This window comes from Brienomyrus brachyistius, chromosome 20 (genome assembly GCF_023856365.1).
Source record: "Brienomyrus brachyistius isolate T26 chromosome 20, BBRACH_0.4, whole genome shotgun sequence".
Lineage (NCBI taxonomy): Eukaryota > Metazoa > Chordata > Actinopteri > Osteoglossiformes > Mormyridae > Brienomyrus > Brienomyrus brachyistius.
The window spans coordinates 15,863,887-15,888,216 of record NC_064552.1 but is presented as its reverse complement, the minus strand read 5'-3'; the positions used below and the strand labels follow the sequence as shown (position 1 = coordinate 15,888,216).

General features: G+C 43.1%; 1 protein-coding gene across 1 annotated transcript; it reads right to left on the bottom strand.

Moving 5' to 3' along the window:
* Positions 1 to 13,233: 13,233 nt before the first annotated feature.
* On the bottom strand, positions 13,234 to 20,110 carry LOC125715422 (zinc finger and BTB domain-containing protein 18-like). Its single transcript, XM_048986915.1, has 2 exons — positions 19,867 to 20,110; positions 13,234 to 15,330 (listed from the first exon to the last, which is right to left on the bottom strand). The coding sequence occupies exon 2, from the start codon at positions 15,314 to 15,316 to the stop codon at positions 13,769 to 13,771; it is 1,548 nt and encodes a 515-aa protein (XP_048842872.1). The 5' UTR covers positions 15,317 to 15,330; positions 19,867 to 20,110; the 3' UTR covers positions 13,234 to 13,768.
* Positions 20,111 to 24,330: the final 4,220 nt, after the last annotated feature.

Here is a 24,330-nt window from a genome sequence, read left to right as displayed (position 1 = left end):
TAATATTTCATATTTAGTTTTTTTGAGTCTACTAGGTATAAAAAATGTAGGTGAAAAATAATTTAAAATCTCTATTAAAATGTCAGTTTGTGTAATTAGTAGTAGTATATTGTAAGTTAACAGGATTCGCCTTTATCGGCAATCAGTATAAGTGAATACAGTCATGACCAAAAGTTTTGAGAATGACAAAATATTGGTTTTCACAAAGTTTGCTGCGTCAGCTTTTATGATGGCAATTTGCATATACGCCGGAATGTTAGGAAGTGTGATCAGATGAATTGCAATTTCCACCTAAATCGACGATTTATCAGATCATCAATAACTTCACGAAGAGAGGTTCAGTAGTTATGAAGACGGCTTCTGAATGCCCAAGAAAGTCCAACGAGCGCCAGGAGTGTCGATTCAGATGCAGGATCAGGCACCTCCAGTGCAGAACTTGCTCAGGAGTGGCAGCAGGCGGGTGTGACTGCATCTGCATGCAAAGTTATGCGAAGACTTATGGAGGATGACCTGGTGTCAAGAAGGGCAGCAAAGAAGCCACTTCTCTCCAAGAAAAACATCAGGGACAGACTTGTATTCTGCAAAAGGTACAGGGATTGGACTGCTGAGGACTGGGGTAGAGTCATTTTCTCTGCAGCCCCTTTCTGATATTTTGGAGCATCAAGAAAATTTTACCTAAGAACACAGCCATGAATAAAGAGTGGTACCAAGACATCCTCCAAGTTTGGGGAAGAACAATGCCTTTTCCAGCATGATGGAGCACCGTGCCCTAAGGCAAAAGTGATAAGTAAGTGGCTCAGGGAACAAAAAATCGAAATTTAAAGTAACTTAATCCCATTGAGAACTTGTGGGCACACAGATCCCCACCAATTCTGACAATAGATTATGCAAAAATGGGCCTTCAGTCAGGATTTGGCCCAGACGTTATTTGACAGCAGCCAGGGTGAATTACAGAGGTCATACTTCATCATGCCATAGAATCATCTGACAAAAAGATCAAAAAACACTCACTTTGTGAAAACCAACATTTGTGTCATTCTCAAAACTTTTGGCCACAACTGCAGTATTGTAAGGTAGCAGGGTTTGTCTTTATTGGTAATTAGTAGAAGTGAGTAGTAGTGTAAGGTAGCAGGGTTTGCCTTTATCAGAATGTGTTATGTACCATTAGTGATAAACATGGAGCCTGAAGCATGTCCTTTCACTCAAAGGAGCAACCCTGATTTCTATGAGGAGTTCAGCACCTCCTAGTGGCTAGAGTAGGAGTCTTTTTTCTGGGCTGGTGGTCTGCATTGCACACGGCTGCTGCCATCAGCTTAACATGACAGTGTGAGATGGGCCAGCTGGCCTTGCACACTCTGTGAGAGCAAATGTCCCTGCGGCTGCTGTTGGAGCTGCCCCCACTGCCCCCACTGCCCCCGCCTGGCCTGGGAAGCCCAGCAGCTGCACCAGCGGGGTCTGGCCACGCAGCAGCCTACTTCACCTCTGACCTCTCCCCCTGTGGGGGGCTGGGGAGGCAGCAGCTGGAGAGGGGGGGGCTGTGTGGCGGTGGCTGTTGCTCTGACAGAACAGGCTCGAGGCTGGGGGGGGGGGGGGGATATTTCATTGTGGCTGGTGCACAGAGGAGCACAGTAGAAACTAGTAGTCTAGACCCACTCTCAAAAGTTCCTGTTTGTCACTTTAGTTTATACATTGCAAGACATTTCTGACAACAGACTACAACCAAAGTGAAAAGTGGAAAACCAACCCACCACTCTGCATGCTCTCTGCCGCAGCCCAGCACTCTGCATGCTCTCTGCCACAGCCCACCATTCTGCATGCTCTCTGCCGCAGCCCAGCACTCTGCATGCTCTCTGCCACAGTCCACCACTCTGCATGCTCTCTGCCGCAGCCCACCATTCTGCATGCTCACTGCCGCAGCCCAGCACTCTGCATGCTCTCTGCCACAGCCCAGCACTCTGCATACTCTCTGCCACAGCCCACCATTCTGCATGCTCTCTGCCGCAGCCCAGCACTCTGCATGCTCTCTGCCACAGCCCAGCACTCTGCATGCTCTCTGCCACAGCCCACCATTCTGCATGCTCTCTGCCGCAGCCCAGCACTCTGCATGCTCTCTGCCACAGCCCACCATTCTGCATGCTCTCTGCCGCAGCCCAGCACTCTGCATGCTCTCTGCCACAGCCCAGAACTCTGCATGCTCTCTGCCACAGCCCACCATTCTGCATGCTCTCTGCCGCAGCCCAGCACTCTGCATGCTCTCTGCCGCAGCCCAGCACTCTGCATGCTCTCTGCCACAGCCCATCATTCTGCATGCTCTCTGCCGCAGCCCACCACTCTGCATGCTCTCTGCCACAGTCCACCACTCTGCATGCTCTCTGCCGCAGCCCACCACTCTGCATGCTCTCTGCCGCAGCCCACCACTCTGCATGCTCTCTGCCGCAGCCCACCACTCTGCATGCTCTCTGCCACAGTCCACCACTCTGCATGCTCTCTGCCGCAGCCCACCACTCTGCATGCTCTCTGCCGCAGCCCACCACTCTGCATGCTCTCTGCCACAGTCCACCACTCTGCATGCTCTCTGCAGCTTCTCACCACTCTGCATGCTCTCTGCCGCAGCCCACCACTCTGCATGCTCTCTGCCGCAGCCCACCACTCTGCATGCTCTCTGCCGCAGCCCACCACTCTACATGCTCTCTGCAGCTTCTCACCACTCTGCATGCTCTCTGCAGCTTCTCACCACTCTGCATGCTCTCTGCAGCTTCTCACCACTCTGCATGCTCTCCGCCGCAGCCCACCACTTTGCATGTTCTCTGCAGCTCTCAACCCTAGGGCTGCGCTGGCGAGATGGAAGCCACTTCACACAAATAAGAACATCAAGGCCCACATGGAAAAAGCCAAATTAGTTAAGGAAGCCCATATTTTGGTGTTACAGTGAGCCAAACCACACAGCCAAGGTACTGACCCCACCCAAACCCAAACCCAAACCCAAACCGCAGCCCAACGCACAATCGATCAAGCAGCCATCAGAATCTCAGTGAGCTTTAACTCCAATTTAAACCTCTAATTTTTTACAAACAACAGTTTCTTTTTCACCATTGGTGGCTGCAACGTACAAATGAAGTTGAAAGGGACTTTATTTTCGCCTTTAACACAAAAATTTATATATATCATTAGCAAAGATAGCATTAGTAGAGCTATATTGTCATCTCAGCCATGTACATTAAAGCACACAGTGAGACCAAATAACGGGTGCAATGTACAACACAACAGGAGAACAGCACACAGATTGACAATGAGGATAAATGAGGGAGGGGGGCAGAATAAATAATACCTGTACATATATCTCTAGATATGTATATACCTAAAAATAAAATACATGTATCTAAAAAAAAGGAGGGGGGCACATCAGGGACGCTGTGACAATACAATATACAACATTACACAACAATAGACTATGGACTGTGAGAAACAGTGCAATACGCTGCCAGTACAGTCAGTGTAGACATGCATACTGCTGTGCAATTTTCTTGTGCAAATACATGTGCAAATTTAAGCAATTGTGCAAGAATGCAATGAGAATAAAAAGGTATGTAAACGTGTAGGCATGTATACATAAGCATAAAACATTTGTCAGTATGAGTTAAGTGGGACAGAGCAGGGTGTGAAGGAGCCAGACTGCTTGGGGGAAGAAGTTATTGCACAGTCTAGCAGACCTGCTCCTGATGCTACAGAATCTTCTTCCAGATGGAAGGGGCGTGAACAGTCCGTGGGAGGGATGGTAGGGGTCGGCCACGATGCTGGTGGCCTTACGGATGCAAAGGGAGGTGGAAATATCCTGCAGGCTGCGTAGGAAACTGCCGATGATGCACTCAACTGTCCGCACAATTCTCTCAACGGCTCTGCAGGCCGAGGCGTGGCAGTGTCCATACCACACTGTAATACAGCTGGTCAGAACGCTCTCGATGGTGCCTCTGTAGAAGGTGCTGAGGATGGGTTTGGGAAGGTGCACGTTCTTCAGTTGACGCGAAAAGAGAGGCGCTGCTGGGATCTTTTTGCCAGGGAACCAGTTTTGCAGGTCCAGGAGAGGCGCTCCGTGATGTGAACACCAACGAACTCGGTGCTTCTCGCTCCCTCCACTCCCTCCGTCTGTGCATAGTGGGGAGTGGCCAGAGTTGGTCCTTCTGAAGTCAACATTCAGCTGTTTTGTCTCGCCAACATTAAGAGACCAATTGGAGAGTTCAAGCGCAAAAGCCGACAAGCGCCTTTCTGACGAAAATTGAACTATGCATACCGACAGATCGCAGTGCCATCTATCCACTCTGTGCATTAGTTTTTTTTTGCAAACGCCGACAACTCCCATGCATTTATAATCCAAAATAGTTCTATTGCAAAAACCGACAACCACCAATGCCATTTTAATGCAGACAGCTCCAACTCCATTTCAGCCAATCACGAGCCAGCTAGCGATGACGTCATCGCAACATGGCTGCGGCCACGGTTTCTCACTTCGAGTGAAAAATTCTGGCAAAACTGATCCCGTTTCGTATTAAACTGATAAAAATGATGGAAACTTTTGATGAATTAGACAAACAGGTAGTTGTATCACCTAGAGACTGTAAGGAAAAGGCAGATAGAGCTAACACCGCGAGGGAAAAGGCAAAGAAAGCCCGCCATGACAGCTGCGAAAAAAGGCCTACTGTAGCTCGTACACACAATGCTCGTGACCAGTGCCTTGCCAGATCTTTGACGGATGAAGACCTTAGATACGCTCACATGTTGTTATTCTGTGTTCATAATGCATAATACTTGACATTTCAGTGCAATTTTGAAGTCATATAAAAAGTTTGGAGTTGTCTGCTTTTGTTAAAAAATCCTTTTCTGGACTTGTCTGGTTTTGCGGTAAAACACAATAAAAAACCTCATAATATTTGATTTCAATAAAAGTATGATTTTATTCAAATTAACATCCATCCATCCATCCATTTTCCAAACCGCTTATCCTACTGGGTCGCGGGGGGTCCGGAGCCTATCCCGGAAGCAATGGGCATGAGGCAGGGAACAACCCAGGACGGGGGGCCAGCCCATCGCAGGGCACACTCACACACCATTCACTCACACATGCACACCTACGGGCAATTTAGCAAGTCCAATCAGCCTCAGCATGTTTTTGGACTGTGGGGGGGGGAACCGGAGTACCCGGAGGAAACCCCACGACGACATGGGGAGAACATGCAAACTCCACACACATGTGACCCAGGCGGAGACTCAAACCCGGGTCTCAGAGGTGTGAGGCAACAGTGCTAACCACTGCACCACCATGACGCCCCCTCAAATTAACATGTCATTTATTATTAATACATTAATTCAGAATACCTTAGTTAACAAAACGTTGGTTTGACCAGGAATCCACCACACAAAAAATGGACTTGTCTGCTTTTGCGTTTGAACTCTTCAGTTATTGGGCTTGCACCATACTTCCAGCGGTCGCACCTCCTCTCTACAACAGGTCATAATTACCTCTGATGAGACCCACTACTGTGGTGTCGTCTGCAACTTGATAATATGTTCATGCTGGAAGTGGAGGTGCAGTTGTGGGTTAGCAGCGTGAAGAGAAATGGGCTCAGCACACATTCCTGGGGGGTGCCTGTGCTCAGCGTGACGGTGATGGAGCTGGTGTTGCCGATCTGGACCAACCGAGGCATCTCAGTGAGGAAGTCCAGGATCCAGTTGCAGGTGGAGGTGTTCAATCCAAGCAGGTCTAACTTGCCGATCAGTTGCTGAGGGATGATGGTGTTGAATTTTGAAATGAAGTCGATAAACAGCATTCTCACGTGGGTATTACAGTGTTCTGGGTGGGACTGGGCCAGAAGAAGTGTAAGTGATAGATCTATTTGATCTGTATAGATTCTGATATCACCATGTACACACAGAAATACAATATATAATGTATTGACCTCTCACATATTTCAGATATATGACAAAAGTATACATATGACACTCATTTTGAGAGATGAGTCTAGAAAAAAAATGGTTACACATCTTAGCCAATTCAGAAATACTGGTATAAAACATTTGATTTGATTTGTTTAATTTGATGTGATCTGACCTGATTACAGTTTCATTTCATTGCTGGTGTACCGTGATATTCATGCATGTGACTAATGAAATCTCCTGAATCTATGAGCTATCATCTACATCATACTCTCGTATCATTTACAAAATCCCACAACTCGCCTCCCAACATAACAGCATAATAATAGTGGATCACTTCATAATCCTAATTGACAATTCATCTATCTTTGTCAAATTTAGTGATTTACCAACACCATCTATTCAGACTGAATAGATGATGATGATGATTGGAAATGTCTGACAGTTCCCATCTCTAGAGCTGGGCTATGAACTCACAGGCTAGCAGGAATCAGCTGAAGTGGGACTCTGTCCTAGAGGCACAATATATACCATTATATTTCTTCCAATGATCTTGTAACAGACATTAGAGCCTGTTTGCAATACATAGTCATATATTTTTTGCCTGAAATCACAACTGCAAAATTGTAACAGAACATTTTACATTTGTCTGGAAAGGCATATGCCTGTAATGTCTGTAATCCATCTGTGCTTCCACAGGGACTGGTTCCAGACAATTCCAACAGCTGTCCCCTGTCACACCATCTCTGGCATATGTAGCTGCACCTCAAACCTGTTGTTTTCATATGAAATACTTACAAAAGAAAAAAGAACTTAATATGTAAAAAGAAGTCAAATATAGATGAGACTACTGGGGATTCCAGGAGTTACATTGACCTACTGGCCCTGTGAAAACACATCAGTTTGGTGACAGTCTGCTCTAAACCAGGACCTGTAAGTAATTCCCTGTGTCTTCAGGTGAAAGGCTTGAATACAGAGATGATTCAAAATTCAAGAATTTTATTGTCATTCTGTAAGCACAATGAATTTGCTATTCTGTTAACATTAAATGGTGCATTTATAAGTTCTCCTACTAACATATAAGGCACTTAAGGGTCTAGCTTCTGCGTACCTGACAGAATTACTTCAAGTTTACAAGCCGTATCTGCCACTCCAATCACAGTATGTAGATAATCATGTTGTTCCACATATAAATAAAGTGAGAGTGGGCATTTTGCTATAGGGCCCCTATACTGTGGAAAGGTTTACCACCCTATGTTCGGGACCCTATGTCTCGGTCTTTAAATCTCGACTGAAGACCCATTACTTTAGTTTAGCTTACCTGCCACCTAACACAACATAACTATGGCTGTTGGTGCTGTTGTACATGTCTTTTTTATCTACTATGCTTGTCCATTTATGTTTCAACGCCTGTTCTGACCATCCATGCTCTTTGCCTTCCCAAACGTCTGGGTGGTGCCCGGGGTGGGCACCATTTGAGCTGGAGTCTTGGTTCAGTCCCATGGAGGGGTGACATCATGAATGGGACCTACAAACTGTATCATCTTGGTTGCAGTTTTCATGGCCACCCAACACAGCTCAGCATGGAGAAAAGACTTATTGATGGATTTTTGCCAACCTTCATAGGCCAACATGGATAACAAACTCATTGACGGACTTTGTCTTCATTCTTAATCACAGCTTATACCTACCTTTTGCAAGCATGTCCACTCTTTCCTGTTTTCTGTAATGTTAGTATGTCCAGGGGGGGTTGTATTTGCAGAAACCATGTATTTTTCGACTTGACCACTAGCACACCTCATATGGCTAGTCAATGTCTTAGTGACTTGTTAAAACTAGTTTCATTAATGAATTTAAGTGAGCTGGTGGTGAAATTTAACAAATACATGGAATGGCTGAGGTGCCCCTGAGGAGAAGTTTAGGAACCACAGTGATGTTCTTAACATCAGGATGAAAAAAATTAGCAGCAGTGGTACAGTAAGGGTGAGTTAGACAGATGTAGAATAACTCCATTAAATAAAGTCGTGAATACAGTCACTGCCCAAATCTATGTTATTACAGTTGAGCATATGAGTGCAGAACTGGCTTTTTGTATTATTTTGTTTGTTTATGTACATATATTTGTGCTTTGTTATATATAGTACAAAGTGTAGACAGTTCTTTTGGGCTACTGCTATATTCAGCATTGTCGTTTGGAGTCTGAGGGTAACTGTGCAGCAATATAATGTTACTGATTCAGTGATCACTCTGATGTGGCCAATAGCCTTTTCATCTCAGGAATTAAACAGGTTCTTATGAAGCAGGGACATTTCCATTCCATCTACCTGATGTCTTCCCCTCCTCTGTTCCTTCACTTTGGATACGAATCCGTTTCGACACTGGTGTCTCCACTAGTGGCTTTTGGTATCTCACTAAGCCGACTATCATGCTCACAGTGAACATTTCATTCATCCATGCATATGCATGTATATCAGCCAATACCTAGGAAAACACACAATTTTGTGAATTTTGTTTGTCTGCACACATGCATTACTGTGATAATTATATTAGTAACTGGAGTTATTAATACAGCTGTGATTAAAGCATATGCATTTTTGCATTTCCCGTCCCACAACCATGAGCAAAATGCAAGAGTTTTGCATTTTTAGTTTTTTCATTGCAGTCACAGATTTTTATTACATTGAGTTTTCCCTTATGGGGACCAGGAAACTGAAAGGTATTCATCAAGTTGTGGGGACATTGTGTCCCCATAAGGTAAGGTATGCCCGCTCACACACATACAAACACACACACACACGTCTTATCTTTGTAGAAACTCATCTATTAAATTCTATGGGAAAAACCCTAATCCCAACAATGACGACCTTAACCCCTACACAGCCCTAACCTTAAGCGTAAGTAAACAAACAAAATAGAAGACTTTCTGCAGTTTTCTGATTGCAGTCACAGATTTTTATATATATAAATAAAATTCAGTTTGCCAAAACCAAAAAAAAAATGGCATCCAAAACGTAACAGGCTTATATTACATTGTGGGGACATTAAGTAAAACCTTTTTATTAAAGACCACTGCCAAAGGGATGACCTATTTGTGGTACATGAGTACATTGACAACCAAAATTATACTTATAATTATGTCATTTATATCTTGTCATTATAAAAATATGGGGATAGTAATTAATGGTTTAACATTTAATATTATGCTGAAACACAGTTGAATGATGGCTGACCAATGGAAATTAAGGTTAAAAATGGATAACAGAAACGTTTTTATTGTTCTACATTTCTGTGTATATTAATGGCCTAATGTGATGTATAAAAAGAGAAAATGGAAAACAAGCATTAGGATAAGTGCAACATTTATTACATTCATGAAATGTATAAATATATTCTTTCTCATTATGTCACTCATCATAATCTTGCATTAATTTTAAAATGTGATATGATATTAATACTCAAAATCACTTACAGTTCACCCATTGACAAGAACAGAGGACTTGTACAAACCAGGTTAGGCACCTGTCTCATTGATACTACAGCAGGTTCCTTTCTGGAATTTGAAACAACAACCTTACATGTTCATTATCAACACAGTATCAGCTGTACATTAACCTTTATAACATTAATTATTTGATACATAAGTGGAAAACCTTTGTTGTTGCTAAATCAAGAATTAAATATGAAGGAAACTTGTCAACAAGATGCTCTTTACAAAAAAGTACGACCATTTTACTACTTTGCTACATGACTCATTGAACTTCCAACCCAGAATGCACCACTGATTATACTGTACTATCCACAATGATATCCAAATGATCTTTTGTTTTATTCATGCTTGTTATAAACAATACAAAATATTGTAGATAGTACCTTCTTTCCTTTCAAGGAGACAAATTATATTGTAAAAATAACTGGAAGATTTTCATACACTCTTTCATACACCATATTTCATACACCATATTTATGACTAAATGCACAAAACATATATTCTGTTCACTACTAGGATGTAAATAGAATTTAAAATAGTAATACTACAGAAAACATTGTGATAATCAAATCCAACAGCAAAACAAAACAACATCAAATAAATTAAAATAAAAATGTCATGTCCTTGTTGCCTGCTGAAAGTACCTCAAAATATCACAAGAAAATATTTGGATTCATCAAGCTTCAGTGGCTGAAAGTACGTTCTGTACAGCATATTTCATCTTATTTCTAGCATTATATGTGTACACGCACACGCACACACACCCGCACACACACGATGTTCTCATATCTTTGTGGGGATGGTCCATTCATTTCTATGGGAAAAACCCTAATCTCAACAATGACAACCTTAACGCCTACCCAGCCATAACCTTAACCGTAAGTAAACAAACAAAATACAAGACTTTTAGAATTTTTAGTTTTTTGACTGCAGCCACAGATTTTTATACAATTGAGCTTCCCTTTGTCGTCCCCACAATGTCAAAATGAAAGCTTTTTATCACATTGTGGGGACATTTGATCCTCTTTTTCGTCAGGTTGGTGTGTCCTGTGACCGTACCTGGAGTGACGGCCCTCACTCGCCTTTAACCATCTCGGCTTTCCCTCCCTCCCGTGTGAACATCAGGCAACCCCTCAGTGCTTCTCCTCACCAGTTTCTTCTTCTCCGCTTTCAGAGATAGATAATCTGCTGATGGGTCATCAAACCATGGCCACCGGCAGCCAGGCTCAGGCTGTCTGTGTCTCCTGGGTCCCCCTCAGACAGAAGACAGGTGACCTAAATCAGCACGGGATGGCACGGCCCTGACTGACAGTCAGTGACAGCGACAACACTGTGACACTGACAATGTAATCACAGTGGCTGTTATCCCGAACCATTAGAAAGAGAATGTACCTTTAAATGGGTACCGGCGAGTAACACAAACTCCAGTGATCAGCCTGTAAAACCATATTTGTGGAACGATAATGAAGCATTTCTTGATACATCTAGGAGAAAGTGTTCTCTCAAGCCACTGGTACCTCAGTCCCTGTTGGTAAGATTTTAAAAAAACTTGTTCTTAAAACTATTGCTTTTCCAGTGTAGCCTTGCTAAACCAATCATTTTCCTCATCCACTGCTATATGACTTGGCAAAGGATCAGTGGAGATTGGTAACACTACCAAATCCGAGGAACCTTCACACCATGGACTGCAAAGTTCTCCGCACTTGGACTGTGAATGTCGTCCACTTTGGCTGCCTGCGTGACTGCCATCCCGATCATCACACCCCTGGCTGCTGCCATCATCCAATGCGCTCCAGAGATACTCCACAAAAACTCCATTTCACCCTTGCAGTGTGTACTTCTTCGTCTATCATAATCATAATAATGATTATTATCATAATTAGAAGGCTTCAGCTGAAAATAATAATGACTGCAATTAAATACGTAAACACTACATGGAGTGTTAAGGATTGAGAATATATTCATTCAGTTTTATAGTTTGCTGTCACGGGGTCGAAGGAACGGAGCGGGGAAAGAGGAGCAGGAGTCCAGGGAGTCGGGGAAACGAGGGATTTATTCGAGGAGAACACAAGCAGGAATACGGAGTGCAACACAGAACTGATGTCAATGACCGAACTTGGGAAACATACTCTTACGTGGACTTAAATAGACAAAAGCAATCAACATGACTCGAAACAGCTGGTAACATATGGATTCCAAACAGGGTAGATGAGGGGGCGTGGCACACAAGAGGATCGGCACGATGGGTGCATAACAGTTTTTAAATTTTGCATTGATACAAGTTCCTCACAACACTCAGAAATGTTTTACCAACGTACGCTAGAAGCTGTCATTGTGTAATACAACTAAATCATTAGGCTCCTTGTGTTAACACACAACTGGAAAGAAAAACATGTCAAAGGGAGGAAAAAAATTAACAAATATAAATGATTGTCATTTATATTAGCTAAAATTTCTAAATTCACAGGACAATGAACAATGTCCAACTCAATAAAAATCAATATAATCCTGGTTTCTTAAGGGATGTTTAATGATACATTATTCTTCATTTCTATTCTGGTTTATTTTCTGCTTTTATTGAAATACCTTTTGTGGGAATGCAAATTTTCATGTCAAAGACACAGAAATACTGCTTTGTTTACATTTAAAATGACCGTGACCATCATTATCAACTGCAATGCACTGTAAAACAGTAAAGCAATTAAGAAAGAAAACTTACAATTCAAACCAATTTTCTCATTATACCGTGTAATTGTACACAAATTAAAAGAGCATCCTAGTGTAAACAAGAGGACTTACTGCGCACAACAGATCTGTAACAGATGTAGTTCCATCGTGGAAAAGCCACGTTCTGGTCTTTTTAAAGTTCCTTTATCCTTTATCGGGACAGATGAAAACCCCAAACTGTGATGTGCGCCAGCAGCAGGAGCAGGGCAGCCCTGCATCGCTTTGTGCCAAACGGGAGCCCAGCCGCGGTATTTACCCCATTATTACACATCATCCATGAAGTGTTTCCCAAGTCTCACTTATTTGAACTACAATGAATACGATATTTTCAGACAACATTCCTTTCATATTTTTAGAATATATTATGCATCCACAAATGTATTTGAGACAACAGGTCACTAGCCATTAAATAGCATTTCCAGTCAATAAGGGACAAGAATTTCAGAGAGCTCAATTTTACAGAAATGTAGCAAGGGCCAAATATATTTTTGGGAATAATTTAATTCTTCCATGAATTTTGTAACAGGATGAGGGTTAAATAAAATAAATAAAACTCACAATAAAATCATTCTTTTAATATGTCCTGCTGTAAACCTCAAACAGACAAACACTCAAACTGAAACAGTCAACACTAGTGTATGAATGAATAAAATATACTGTCACAATTAGAAAAAAAAGAAAAGAAAAGAAAAAACTGCTAAATTTCTGACTTATTGGTCAGTGACTAGTAGCTTCTGATCATCTGATGCCTTTTAAAGTCTAACACAATGGTACAAATATAAGATACAGGAAGAAATTTGTGACAAAAAAACTGATCAAAAACTAAAAGTATCCCTGAAATATTTATCAAAGACTTCAAAGAAATTATTTCACCCTTATAAGAATATCTCGCTGCTGTTAAATGTTCATTAGAATAGTGAAAGAAAAATAAATTAATAAAAAGCATTATTACTCTGTTAAGGACAAAGAGAATACTATAAATTGCATAAGTCTGACATTCATGAGTAAAAGCTCAATTTCAAAAATAAAAAAAACAAAAAACAAGAGAATAAATAATACTTTTAATAAATAATACTTTTGCAGCACACATCATACACACAGCTACATACCCTATATGGGCGTATGTATGTTCACAGCTCTCACTTAGTGTTTCAAATTAAGTTTTTTTTTTTTGTTAAACTTTATATCTGCAGCTGAATCCAGTGTCATTAGATAACCTGCGCACAGTATTGGGAATAGCGGGATTGTAAAAAAAATTAGTCACATTTCGCTTTCACTGACACACCATTTGTGTCTTACTCAAGAAGGGGGTTACATCACACCTGTTATTAATAGAGTGTAAAGGAATAAGTTAGCAGTAGTATGCATTTCCTTCTAAAGTGCAGTTTAGCAAGCCTGTTGTAGGAGTACAAGAAAAATGATAATCTTATAGCACAGGTACCTGGTGTTCCCTCCCTCAGCTCTACACTGCTTTACTGAATTAATTCTTTGAATGGTAAGTAGCCTCACTCGGTGCCTGAGGTATGAATTGCAGCAATTATTTAAAAGGTTCGGACAACCCTGATGCTTCTCGTCACACGTTGAAATAAATGTCACTCCTGAATCAAACCCGAAGTGTCTGAGGGGTCATTTCCGCAGCTCCGGGGAGGCGTCCTCCAGTGGCCACTCTCTGACACCTGGCGAGCGTGGCACCTCATTCCTAAGCGACACTGAGCTCACCAGCTCGCAGTGGAACTTGCGGATGTGTCGGTAGAGGTCGCCGGACTGCGTGAAGCGGCGCTCGCACCACTTGCAGGCGTGCGGCTTCTCGCGCGTGTGCACCACGGCATGCCGGCTCAGGTTGTGCGAGTACTGGAAGCTCTTGCCGCACGCGCCGCATGTGTAGGGCTTCTCTCCGGAGTGCGTGCGCTCGTGCCGCTTCAGCGTGTACATGCAGGAGAAGGTCTTGCCACAGACGGCGCAGGTCGGCACGTTGACGTGACCGTCAGGCTTGGCCCGGGGGCTCCCTTGCTCACGGAAATGGGTGCTGAGATGGACTTGCAGGAGCGAGGGGTTGGGGAACACCTTGTTGCACAAGGGGCATATGAAGATCTGGCTCTGGGGATCGCAGAGCATGCTGGCGACATAGGGCAACAGCGACCTGCCGAAGCTTGCGAGCTCCGTCTGCGTTGGCTCACTGCTGAGACTGAGGATGGCACCATCTATGCCAGCCTTGTCCCCATGCTGCAGGGATTCCTGCCTGGCTGGCAGCCTTACCCCGTAACTTACTAGCTGCTCATCTCCTCGGCTAACACTGGTTGCGGCCGCATCCCTCAAGCCACCGTCCATCACACAGTCCCTGTTGGCCAGACTGCTGTCGTCAGTGCCTGAGTCGTTCTCCACCTTAACCTGCACCTGGTCCAACTCAGAGTGTGTTGTCATCACACCACAGATGTCGGAATTATGGCCCAAGGCCTCACCAGCCCCAATGCGCATGCAGGACTTTACAGACAAGTCGAGCACACATGCTGCATCCGTAGAAGCTTTTGAAGTGACAGACATCTTGCATGTGATGTCGGTGCCGTCCAACCCTGCCTTCTCAGTCCTGACCTCATAGCTCGGGTCTGTTACAACGCTGCCGTTAACAGGAGGGGATCCCCTCCCATCCAAGGTGAGATGCATCCACGCATTGCAAGCCCCAGGCATGGACTGCAATTTCATGTCCATCTCCTCGTCGCTGGGCAGGTCTCCGGTGGCAGGGTAGCCCACACTGCCGTCCGAGAGGCTCTCTCTATCTGAGCAGCTGGAAGCGTCGCCTGTCAGGACAGTTGTCCCTTTCCACTTCAGCCGCTTCTTGCAGACCTTGACGATGTCGTACATATGGAGGTAGCTGGCGGCGGCCAGCACGTCCTCCACTGGTAGCGCTCGCAGGCGCAGCTTCCCCTCGTACATGAACTCGAGCAGCAGTGCGAACGCCGGCGCAGTGACGATGTCACTGTTCAAGTGAACGGTGCCCCTTTTGTCCAGATGGTCTTTGTAGAAGAGATGGAAGTACATGCTGCAGGAGGCCAGCACGGCACGGTGCGCCCTGAACTCGGCGTTACCCACCAGCACGGTAGAGTCACAGAGGAAACCCTGATGCCTCTGCTGGCTCAGACAGTGAAGTAAATGTCTGCTGTGGTCTGGAAACTCCATGCTGTCTTCATACCCTGCAAAAGACAGGCGATGAAGCCGCTAAAAGGGTCCATTCACGACCGGTTAACGAGTCACCCGGGGGCTGGGAACCAGCACAGCTGATCAATCCCCACTTTCAATGGAAGCATAGAGAGCATTTTTTTTATCATTATTATTCAAAACAATAAAACTTATTTGGATAGTTCATTGAGTTCATTGCTGTCAAGCAATTCTTGTTTAATATGATACATTTTAAACATAGACATACATTTTATTTCAAAATAACCTAAATAAATGATCAGAAAGTTTGCAGTGGTGTAGTAATTCGAGGTGGCAGCATCACTTTAAGAAACGCTGCACACTTGATAAATGACGTGTAAATAAAAGCTGGAGAAGCTACTGTGTAAAGCAAAGAAATGTGAGCAATGCATGGTTTCCAGGTGTTACAGCCACTTCACTGTCTGTCATTATTCAGTGGCTGTACTCAGAAACCGTATACGCTTAACAGATCTGCTGCTCGTGGCTAAGAAACCCCCGGCGAGCTGGCAGCTCGGCCCCCCCAGAGCACACCTCTCACCGGAGCGCCCCCCCCCCCCCCCAAAGGCCCGACACAGCAGAGTGATGATACGCCGCGATCACTGTAAACGCTTGTCGGCCCATGTCCATCCTGATCCCAAAGACAGCTAAAAATAAAGACGAGTGACTCCCAAAAGCAGGAGGCTGCGAGGACTGAGTGCCGAAGACGAAGGGGGGGGGGAGGGGGGGGGCTTCTGAACATCTGATCCAGCTGACTGGGGCCATATGGCAGCTGCAGCCCAGATAAAGAGATTAGGACTAAGAAGGGTGCGATTACAGCTGTCTGTCCAATTCAAGGAGCTCAAACGCTCAAGTCCTAAATTAGCCACCACTGTCTGGTGGGAGAAGGTCCCTCCAAAAAAACACCTCTATTCACTCCTATGCTCAGTTACATGTTCATAGCTGAAAATCGCTTTGAGCAGTTATTTATTCTATCCATTATTACATAAAGTTCTACCTTTTCTGAATGTCCTTAATCTAGACAATTCAGCTACTGACCCACTCTGACAAATTTGAGTGACTGGCACACAGCAGACATCTGGTCCTTCTGCGGGACCCTCTCCCAAAGCTGGGGGCCTGTACCTGCAGCGTGTATAAAACCACACGCCTCCTTCAGTGCAGACTCCTCCCCTCATCGGCACAGGAAAACATGTGTAGACAGAGGTGCAGGGCACAGGCCTGACACATGCTGAGTGCAGGGTGGGAATATGACAGGCTGCCCGTGCCGGAGTCCGGGCACCTGGGGGGCAGCAGGCTGTCAGCCACTCTGACATGATGTTGGGCTGGAGACGCCGCGCCCAGCTGTGCCCCTTTTACTGCCATATGCCGCCCCTCTACGTATCGGCCTTTAACAAAGACGGGAGAGACGCTCTCTAACGCCATTATGTCACTGCCACAGACGGGTTCTCTGGCAGACGGGGAGTCGTACGAACTTTCTGTGACTACAGAGAATGTTTTAACTTACAGGGGAAAATGATAACGGCAAAATGCTTTGTGGCTTTCGGATTCAAGCAATTTCTAGTTTGCGTTCATTATTTATTTACTTCAACTATTACTTCAAACAAACAAATAAACAATTACGTTTATTTTAATTAAATAGTTCCATGATCTGTAATTTAAAGTTTAGTAGTCTAAATTTTAACAATATTAAGTTATTAAACAATTAAAACAAATCAAGATCTCGGAAAAACTGCAGAAATAAAATTGCAGCAGAATACATGAATACGAAACAACAGAAAAAGGCATGTCAATGTGTCATATTCTTTGGAAAAACATATTGCGAATATTGTTTTGTTTTAACTTCTGTCACTTGAATTGCATGAACATGAAACATGAACAGCTACAAAAGATGAACTGACACCAATAGCCACACTATCATACAGCTTCTCATTTAAACTTCAGGAAAACACCCTCAAATGGTATTTAAATGGATAAAACTTCAAAGGACAATATCGCCTATTTTATGACAACATCCACCAGGAGGCTTCTTCCTTACCAATAGTCACCTGGTGGTCATGGAGCTGCAAAGAGTCAAAACAGCCTAATGTGAAAAGTGATGTATTGCATAAGATATGGATTCTTTATGTGAAATGTAATTTATTTTTATATTTCTAGAAAATGTTTTTCTGAACTACCAGCAAACTGTGAGAATACACCATGTAACTCTAATATTAATTCTTTGAGGCAATACCCGAATGAATATTTTCTTGTTTGTTGCCAGTAATTCCTTGATGAGACTATTTCTCCGCAACTGTGACTCCCACCAATGGTTTCCGCTACAGCAGCTGAGAAATGCTGCTATGTAAATCAAAAGCGAAGAACATTTTTCTGCTCTGAAGCCTATCAATCATTATCATTTAATTTCATACTGGAAAATCCCATTGCATCTCAGTACAACATGGTTAATTTTAGGCTAAACAAATAAATGAAAAGGCAAGAATCGACTGAGATGAATAACAAATGTCCATTTGGCAAATAGTCAATCATACCAGACAGAACATTTCACTGAAGCACAACACTTCTTTCATAAGTATTAACTTTAAAACTTTCCTTAAAGTTTAAATTTAAAAAAATCAGCTCAGTAATTCCAGTTAGCCAAATAACAAACCACTAGTTTAACAACTGACTTGAACAGAGGTCCTTGGAAGACCCCCTTCCACACACAGATGATCCATAACACAGTAATGCTGCCTTCTAGATGATAAAAGAATGACTGTGAAACATGATGATCATCCACTGCTCCGGTCTTACATGCCACTGGTGAAAAACCATAAGATTAGTGAAGCTGAACATCAGTCAGCTAAGTCTTAGGCAGTCAAAGAAAATGTTTAAAGCTGTTTATCTGGGTAGTAAGTGTGTATTTGCTCAAAACACATTATGTGCAAATTAAGCATTAACATAAATTTTTTCTGTTCTCCAAAAACTTATGGATATCTTGTTGGATGGCTGGATGAACACCTCTTCGATTTCCAAAACTCTCCTCATGGGCATCTCAGCCATTCCATGCATTAGATACATTTTACTACCACCAATTAGTTGTTAATTTCATTATTTTTAAAGTCAGTGAGGTACTGAAATGCCATATTAGGCTGAGCGAAAAATACACTGCTGTACTGGATGATTGCTGCAAATACTGGGGTTATTTTAAGTCAGGTTATGAAATGGTTAACATTACACATTTTAGCATACATAGTTTTACACCAACATGTTCATACATTTTTCGACTGCCCAAGACGTTTTGCACACTACGATATGAAGTAACGGTTTCTCTTTCAGAAAATGTCATTTATTTTTCAATCCGAGTTTATTTTATAGTGTCATTAATTCGAGACAAGCGTCAGCTTGCACATAAATATTTAAGCTTTTGTTTTTTTATTTAAGCACTTGTATCGTATTTGTATTTGTATTTAAGCATTTTTTAAAGTGACAAAGATCAGTGCACTTGAAGCGAATCTAATTTACTGCGAAATAATAGTATTATTATAAGTATTCAAACTACATGTTGCAGCACGAAGATTTTACACGATCCTGTAAAATTCGTTTTTATATTTCCCCACAATTAACTTCAAACCTTAGCAGCCCTTTGCGCCAATATAAACAACATGTCTCGCATCCTGAATCATCATTCTTAAATCCGGTGCATAACTGTTCTATTCTCATGCATGGCCACTTAGGTTTACAATAATGAACAAGTTCGTTTTTATTTCACTTGTTCTCCTCGGAAAATACCGTGCTCGGCTGCCAGGACTTAGGGGCCCCGGTCACATCACCGTTCCCCCCGCTTGCGCCTCAGCACCTCCATCCTGCGGCCGTATCACGCCCCTACAGCGCACCTCGCTCTACCAGAAAAAAACACTGTTCCCCATAAAACTTACTGTAATCGCAGGACCAGAGAGTACGCGCTTACACACACACACACACACACACACACACACACACACACACACAGTCGGATATACCTGTCCTTATGGGGACCGCTCATTCACTTCTATGGGAAAAATGCTAACCTTAACCCCCACCCAGCCCTAACCATAAGTAACCAAACAAAATATAAGAGTTTTTGCATTTTTAGTTTTTCAAAGGAGTCACCGACTTTTATAAAATATAGTTTTCAATTTTGGGAACCAGGAAACGGGTCCCCATAAGGGGAAAAACGGATATGTATCAGGTTATGGGGACATATATATATATAGTGTTCCCATAAGGATAGGTATGCCCGCTCACACACACACACACACACACACACACACACACACACACACACACACTCCCTCTCCCGATAGTGTGAGAGTGAAAGGGGGAACCCCAATAAAAGCCGCAGTCAGATAGTAAAACAATCTCCCCACAGTGGTACCTCCTACTTTTTACAGTATATTATAAAGCAAACAGGAACAAGATAGTTTTTTAGCAGCACTATTCAAATGTCAGCTGCCACCTCTTCCCCCCAAAGTCCAACCTTTGCTCTTTGTGAAGAAACCCCCGTAACGTTAACTTACACGCAACAAAGTCGGCTCTTGCTTCTCCCTGCTACCGCCACCAGAGACGCAGCTACGATGAAGTGGATCGCACTTCGCTACGTTTTACAAAACCGAGTTTAGCCGATATCTGGATGCAAATGTGGTGGCTGTGATGCCAGATGTTCCAGACCTGCTCCTTCTTAACTCCTCTAGTTAAATGAAACCCCTGAATGGCAGCGTCAAAGCCAATGGAGGCGATGACAAGGCGAGCGACGGCAAATTAGGGAGGAAGGGGGAGGGATGTCTATTGTCAGCGTCGGTTCACACTGGGCAACATTGACAAGAAAGAGGCCAAGAGAGAGAGAGAGAGAGAGAGAGAGAGAGAGACGGGTCCTCAAGCCGAAAGACTGGGTAAATGAAGGGAACCCACGTAGGGCTGCATGGGTACTGTAGTCGGTGCTAGATGAAACGCGACCAGGAGCGTGTTCACTGATCAAACGGAAATCGATTATTCGTTTTATTTTTTGCCTATTGCCTGTAATCCATGTCAGCGAGGACAATTTGAGCTACTTCAGGTTTTACAAACTACTTTAAAACTGAGCTTCGGTAAATATTTCAGTTAGTCTTGTGCTTTTATTGGTTTGTTTCCATTATTCATTACTCAGCTAGCTGTGTGAAATTGACGTTATTGACACATGTATGATTACAGGAGGACCGATCAGCACACAGGAGCAACTCAGTGATTAAATGCAGGTCCTTTTAACTGAAATGACTGAAATGAAGTTTGCAAATCTTGTCCTAGCTGACATGGATTATCTGGTCGCCATATTGATATGACTGAAGAGATCAAAAGTACACTATTAGATCAAAAACACGCGATGCTGTCAGGCAGTAGGTTAGGAGAACGGAGTTTATTTTTATTAATTATTATATTAATTTGTAAGAAATTGAGACCAATGATTAGTTTTGTACTGTACTGTAGCCACTGTTAGATCAAACATAGGCTACAAATAAGTTAATGCTAAGGGGGTTTTAGATGTTCATTTTTTACATATCAAATGAAAACTATCATTATCAGCTTTATGTAATAGTGTTAAATTAACAAAGTGCAGATGAAGTCATAGGCCGCTCTAATTTTTATTCCAGGGGGTGCAAAGTGAGTGAGGCCAACCAGTCATTCATCCCGACAATTTGTAACACAAACACACACACGTGTCGAGTAAACATATCTTTATTCTCATTCATTTCTACGGGAAAAATGCAAACATTAACTATGACAACCTCAACTCCCACACAGCCCTAATCATAACCATAAGTAACCAAGCAAAATACAGGAGTTTTTGCATTTTTATTTTCTTCATTGCAGTCACAGATTTTTATTAAATGTGACCCATCACCACGAAATGAGTCTTATGGGTGCAGTTCTACCAGTGCGACTTAAGACTCATTTCGTGGCGACGGGTGACAAATTGAGTTTTCCCTTGTGGGTCCCCATAAGGAAAAAAACGGGTATTCGTTTGATATGACCAACACAAGCTAGATACAGCTTTACAATATAATTACATTTTATTTTATTGAACTTAATATGTTCAAATAGTATTTCCTCTGAGGAATAGGGGGTGCAACCCTCCCGGTCATATCCTCCATGACTGAAATATAAAATCTAACGAAAAGAAGTTAACATGTTGAGGTTATTGGGTTTACTGGTATGAATTTGGTTCAGCATTGGTTCCGCTCGTACTGTACGTTTTATCGCCACGAGGCTGCAATCAACTTCTTATTCGCAGCTTCCTATAAAGGGAAGCGTTCGCGGCGGCTCGTGCTGCGCAGGTTATAATTAAAAGATTTTGAAAATACAAAATAACTAATGAATAAAACGTTTAAACTGTAACACAAGCATTCATTTCATATATGTATTTCACAAATGTCCCTGTAATGTAAATGGTGAAATTATACAGACAGGATGTGAGTTTTCTTTCGTGACATCATGGGATGGTGAGCAATTGTGCACATTCATTTGAATAAGAAGCCATATTTCCAAATGGAAATTGGAGGAAATCTTGGGCCAGGTACATATCAAATGCATATAATGCTCACACATAAATTCAGAATGAGATCTCTACAGTACTGTGCGAAATTCTTAGGCGGCCAAAAAAAAAAAAAAAGATCTTTAAGTGGTCTACATGTTAGTGTAAAATAATGATAAAGTCTATCAGCTTAGCCATTTCAAAACCTCTCCTAAAGTAACCCCAGTATTTTTGGAGCAACCGTCCAACAGAATATTGTGGTTTTTGACCTGAACACTAGCGCACCTTGTATGGTCATTCACTTTTTTAATCTATTTCAGTTAATTAATTAACAGAGCTGGTGGTGAAACTTAAGAAATACATGGAATGGCTGGGGCTGCCCCTGTGGAGAGGTTTAGGAGCCAAAGCGGTGTTCATCAAGCTATCCAAAATAACTCATGAATGAAATGTTTAAGCTGTACTTACTACACTTACACATATTACCCAGATAAATAGACTTTGGCTGCTTAAGATCTTTGCACAGCACAGTTTGTTCAGTGACTGGGGATCAAAGTTAGCATTTGTTTTGTTGTGCCAGACAACCTCTGACAAACCACAGGGAAGGCGAACAGGCACAGGGGCACTAAGCAAGGAGACACAGGGTGAACACCAACAGGAGGAATGAAGGGACCAGGTGTGAACACAGGAGAAACAGAGGGACAAGAAGCAGACATAGGAGGCCAGAAGGTAAAGGACGGGCTAAAACGGGGAGCCTGAGGGAACCGCAGCGGGTGAGAGGCGGAAACCGCAGGGGCAGCAGGCGACCGCGAGGTCGGAGCCGGAGGGACCCTCGGCAAGTGTGAGGAGGGAGCAGGAGGGAATGTCAGAGGGCGCGAGGAGGAAGGCGGAGGGACTGGTGAAGGAGACAAGGAGGGCGATGAAAGGGAGATAGGCAAAGGGTAGGAGGGAGCAGAAGCCGCTAAAGGCACTGCCACAGCTGGCGAAGGCGTACGCAACCGACGAGTCGGAGAGGAGAAACATGGGGATTCCACACGAAGTTAACGAGGGGGCGTCGCACACAGGAGGATTGGACTAGCAGGGCATGACAGTTGGCTTCTTTACTATTATTTTATATTATATATACTTATATACTATTATTATATACTATTATACTTTACTATTTACTATAATTTTTCTATCCAGTATTTTCCCATTTTTATTCCGTATTGTGTATCAGGGGGTCCCATAAGGCATAACTTCTTGTTACTTTCAGTGCATCCTGAAGTGGCATTAAGTTAAATAGCCAGAATCAAATTGGAAAGTGTGAATCCATTCCCAGCACTTTCACACCTAAGGAACTCTTTTCAAGAACCAAAAACTTTCCCAGAACCAGAAACTTTTTTTGTGCTCACAAAGCAGGAATTTGGCCCAATCGCAGTTCCTCAGAGAAAGTTTGCAAACCCTTTTTTAGTACATATTCCAGAGTGGGGGCCTTTTCCAAACTAGCCTTTACAGTCTCTCCCTCTCCACTTCTACCCCATTTGCGTCCACCACATCAAGTGCCATTCCTACCCAATTAGGGTAGAGTGAAAGATGCCTATAGAACCCTCCAACACCAAGTCAGCATCGATGCTTCACTTACTGACAAAGTGCAATGCATTTCTTGTTCATCAAGGAAGACATGCCGTACAAATAAGTTCCATGAAACTACATACACAAACATTTACTTTGAAACAGTTCAAACTAAGACTAGACATTTAATACAGATATATACAGACATTAACAATGTACATTGAATTTCAGATCAAATATACCTTTTTCTAGCTTAGAAAACAATAATAGCTATTATCGGTGAAACGACTGTAGCAAAAATGGGCTCAAATGTAGCACAAATTTTTTATTTGTGCCAATTGTAGGGGGGCCAGCTTCACGGAGCTTATAAAACAGCCATATAAAAACATCTATGCCATCAGCAAGATCTTCTCCTCTCATTTTCCAATAGCTCATGGATCATGGGAACAGGTGCCGTTCCTGAAATTTGTTGATAGGAAACCGTGGTAATTACAGTTCTGACGCTTCCTATTTCCACTGGAGAAAGAGAAGCAGCAGCCTCTTCTGGATGCTAGCAGAGCAGCAACTTTTTCTGGTCCGGACGCTAGTGCAGCCATAGCCTCCTCTGGGCCGGACACTAGCAGAGCAGTGACGATCTCTTCTGAGTTGGGCGCTTGCTGAGCGATGGCAACCACTTTCAGGTTGGGCACTTGCATAGCAGCGGCGGTCTCTTCCGAGTTGGGTGCCTGCGGAGCAGCATCTTCTCTCAGGCAGGGTGCAGCAATGGTGGAGGCTTCACTAGGGCTGGACACTTTTAGAGCTCTTCCAGACTGGGTGCTATGGCATCTGGGTCCATCAGCTTTTTAGTTATCCATTTTCTCTGATGGGAGCTAACTGAAATTTTTGCTGGTAGCACAGCGGTGGGCTCACTGGGGAATTTGGGAAA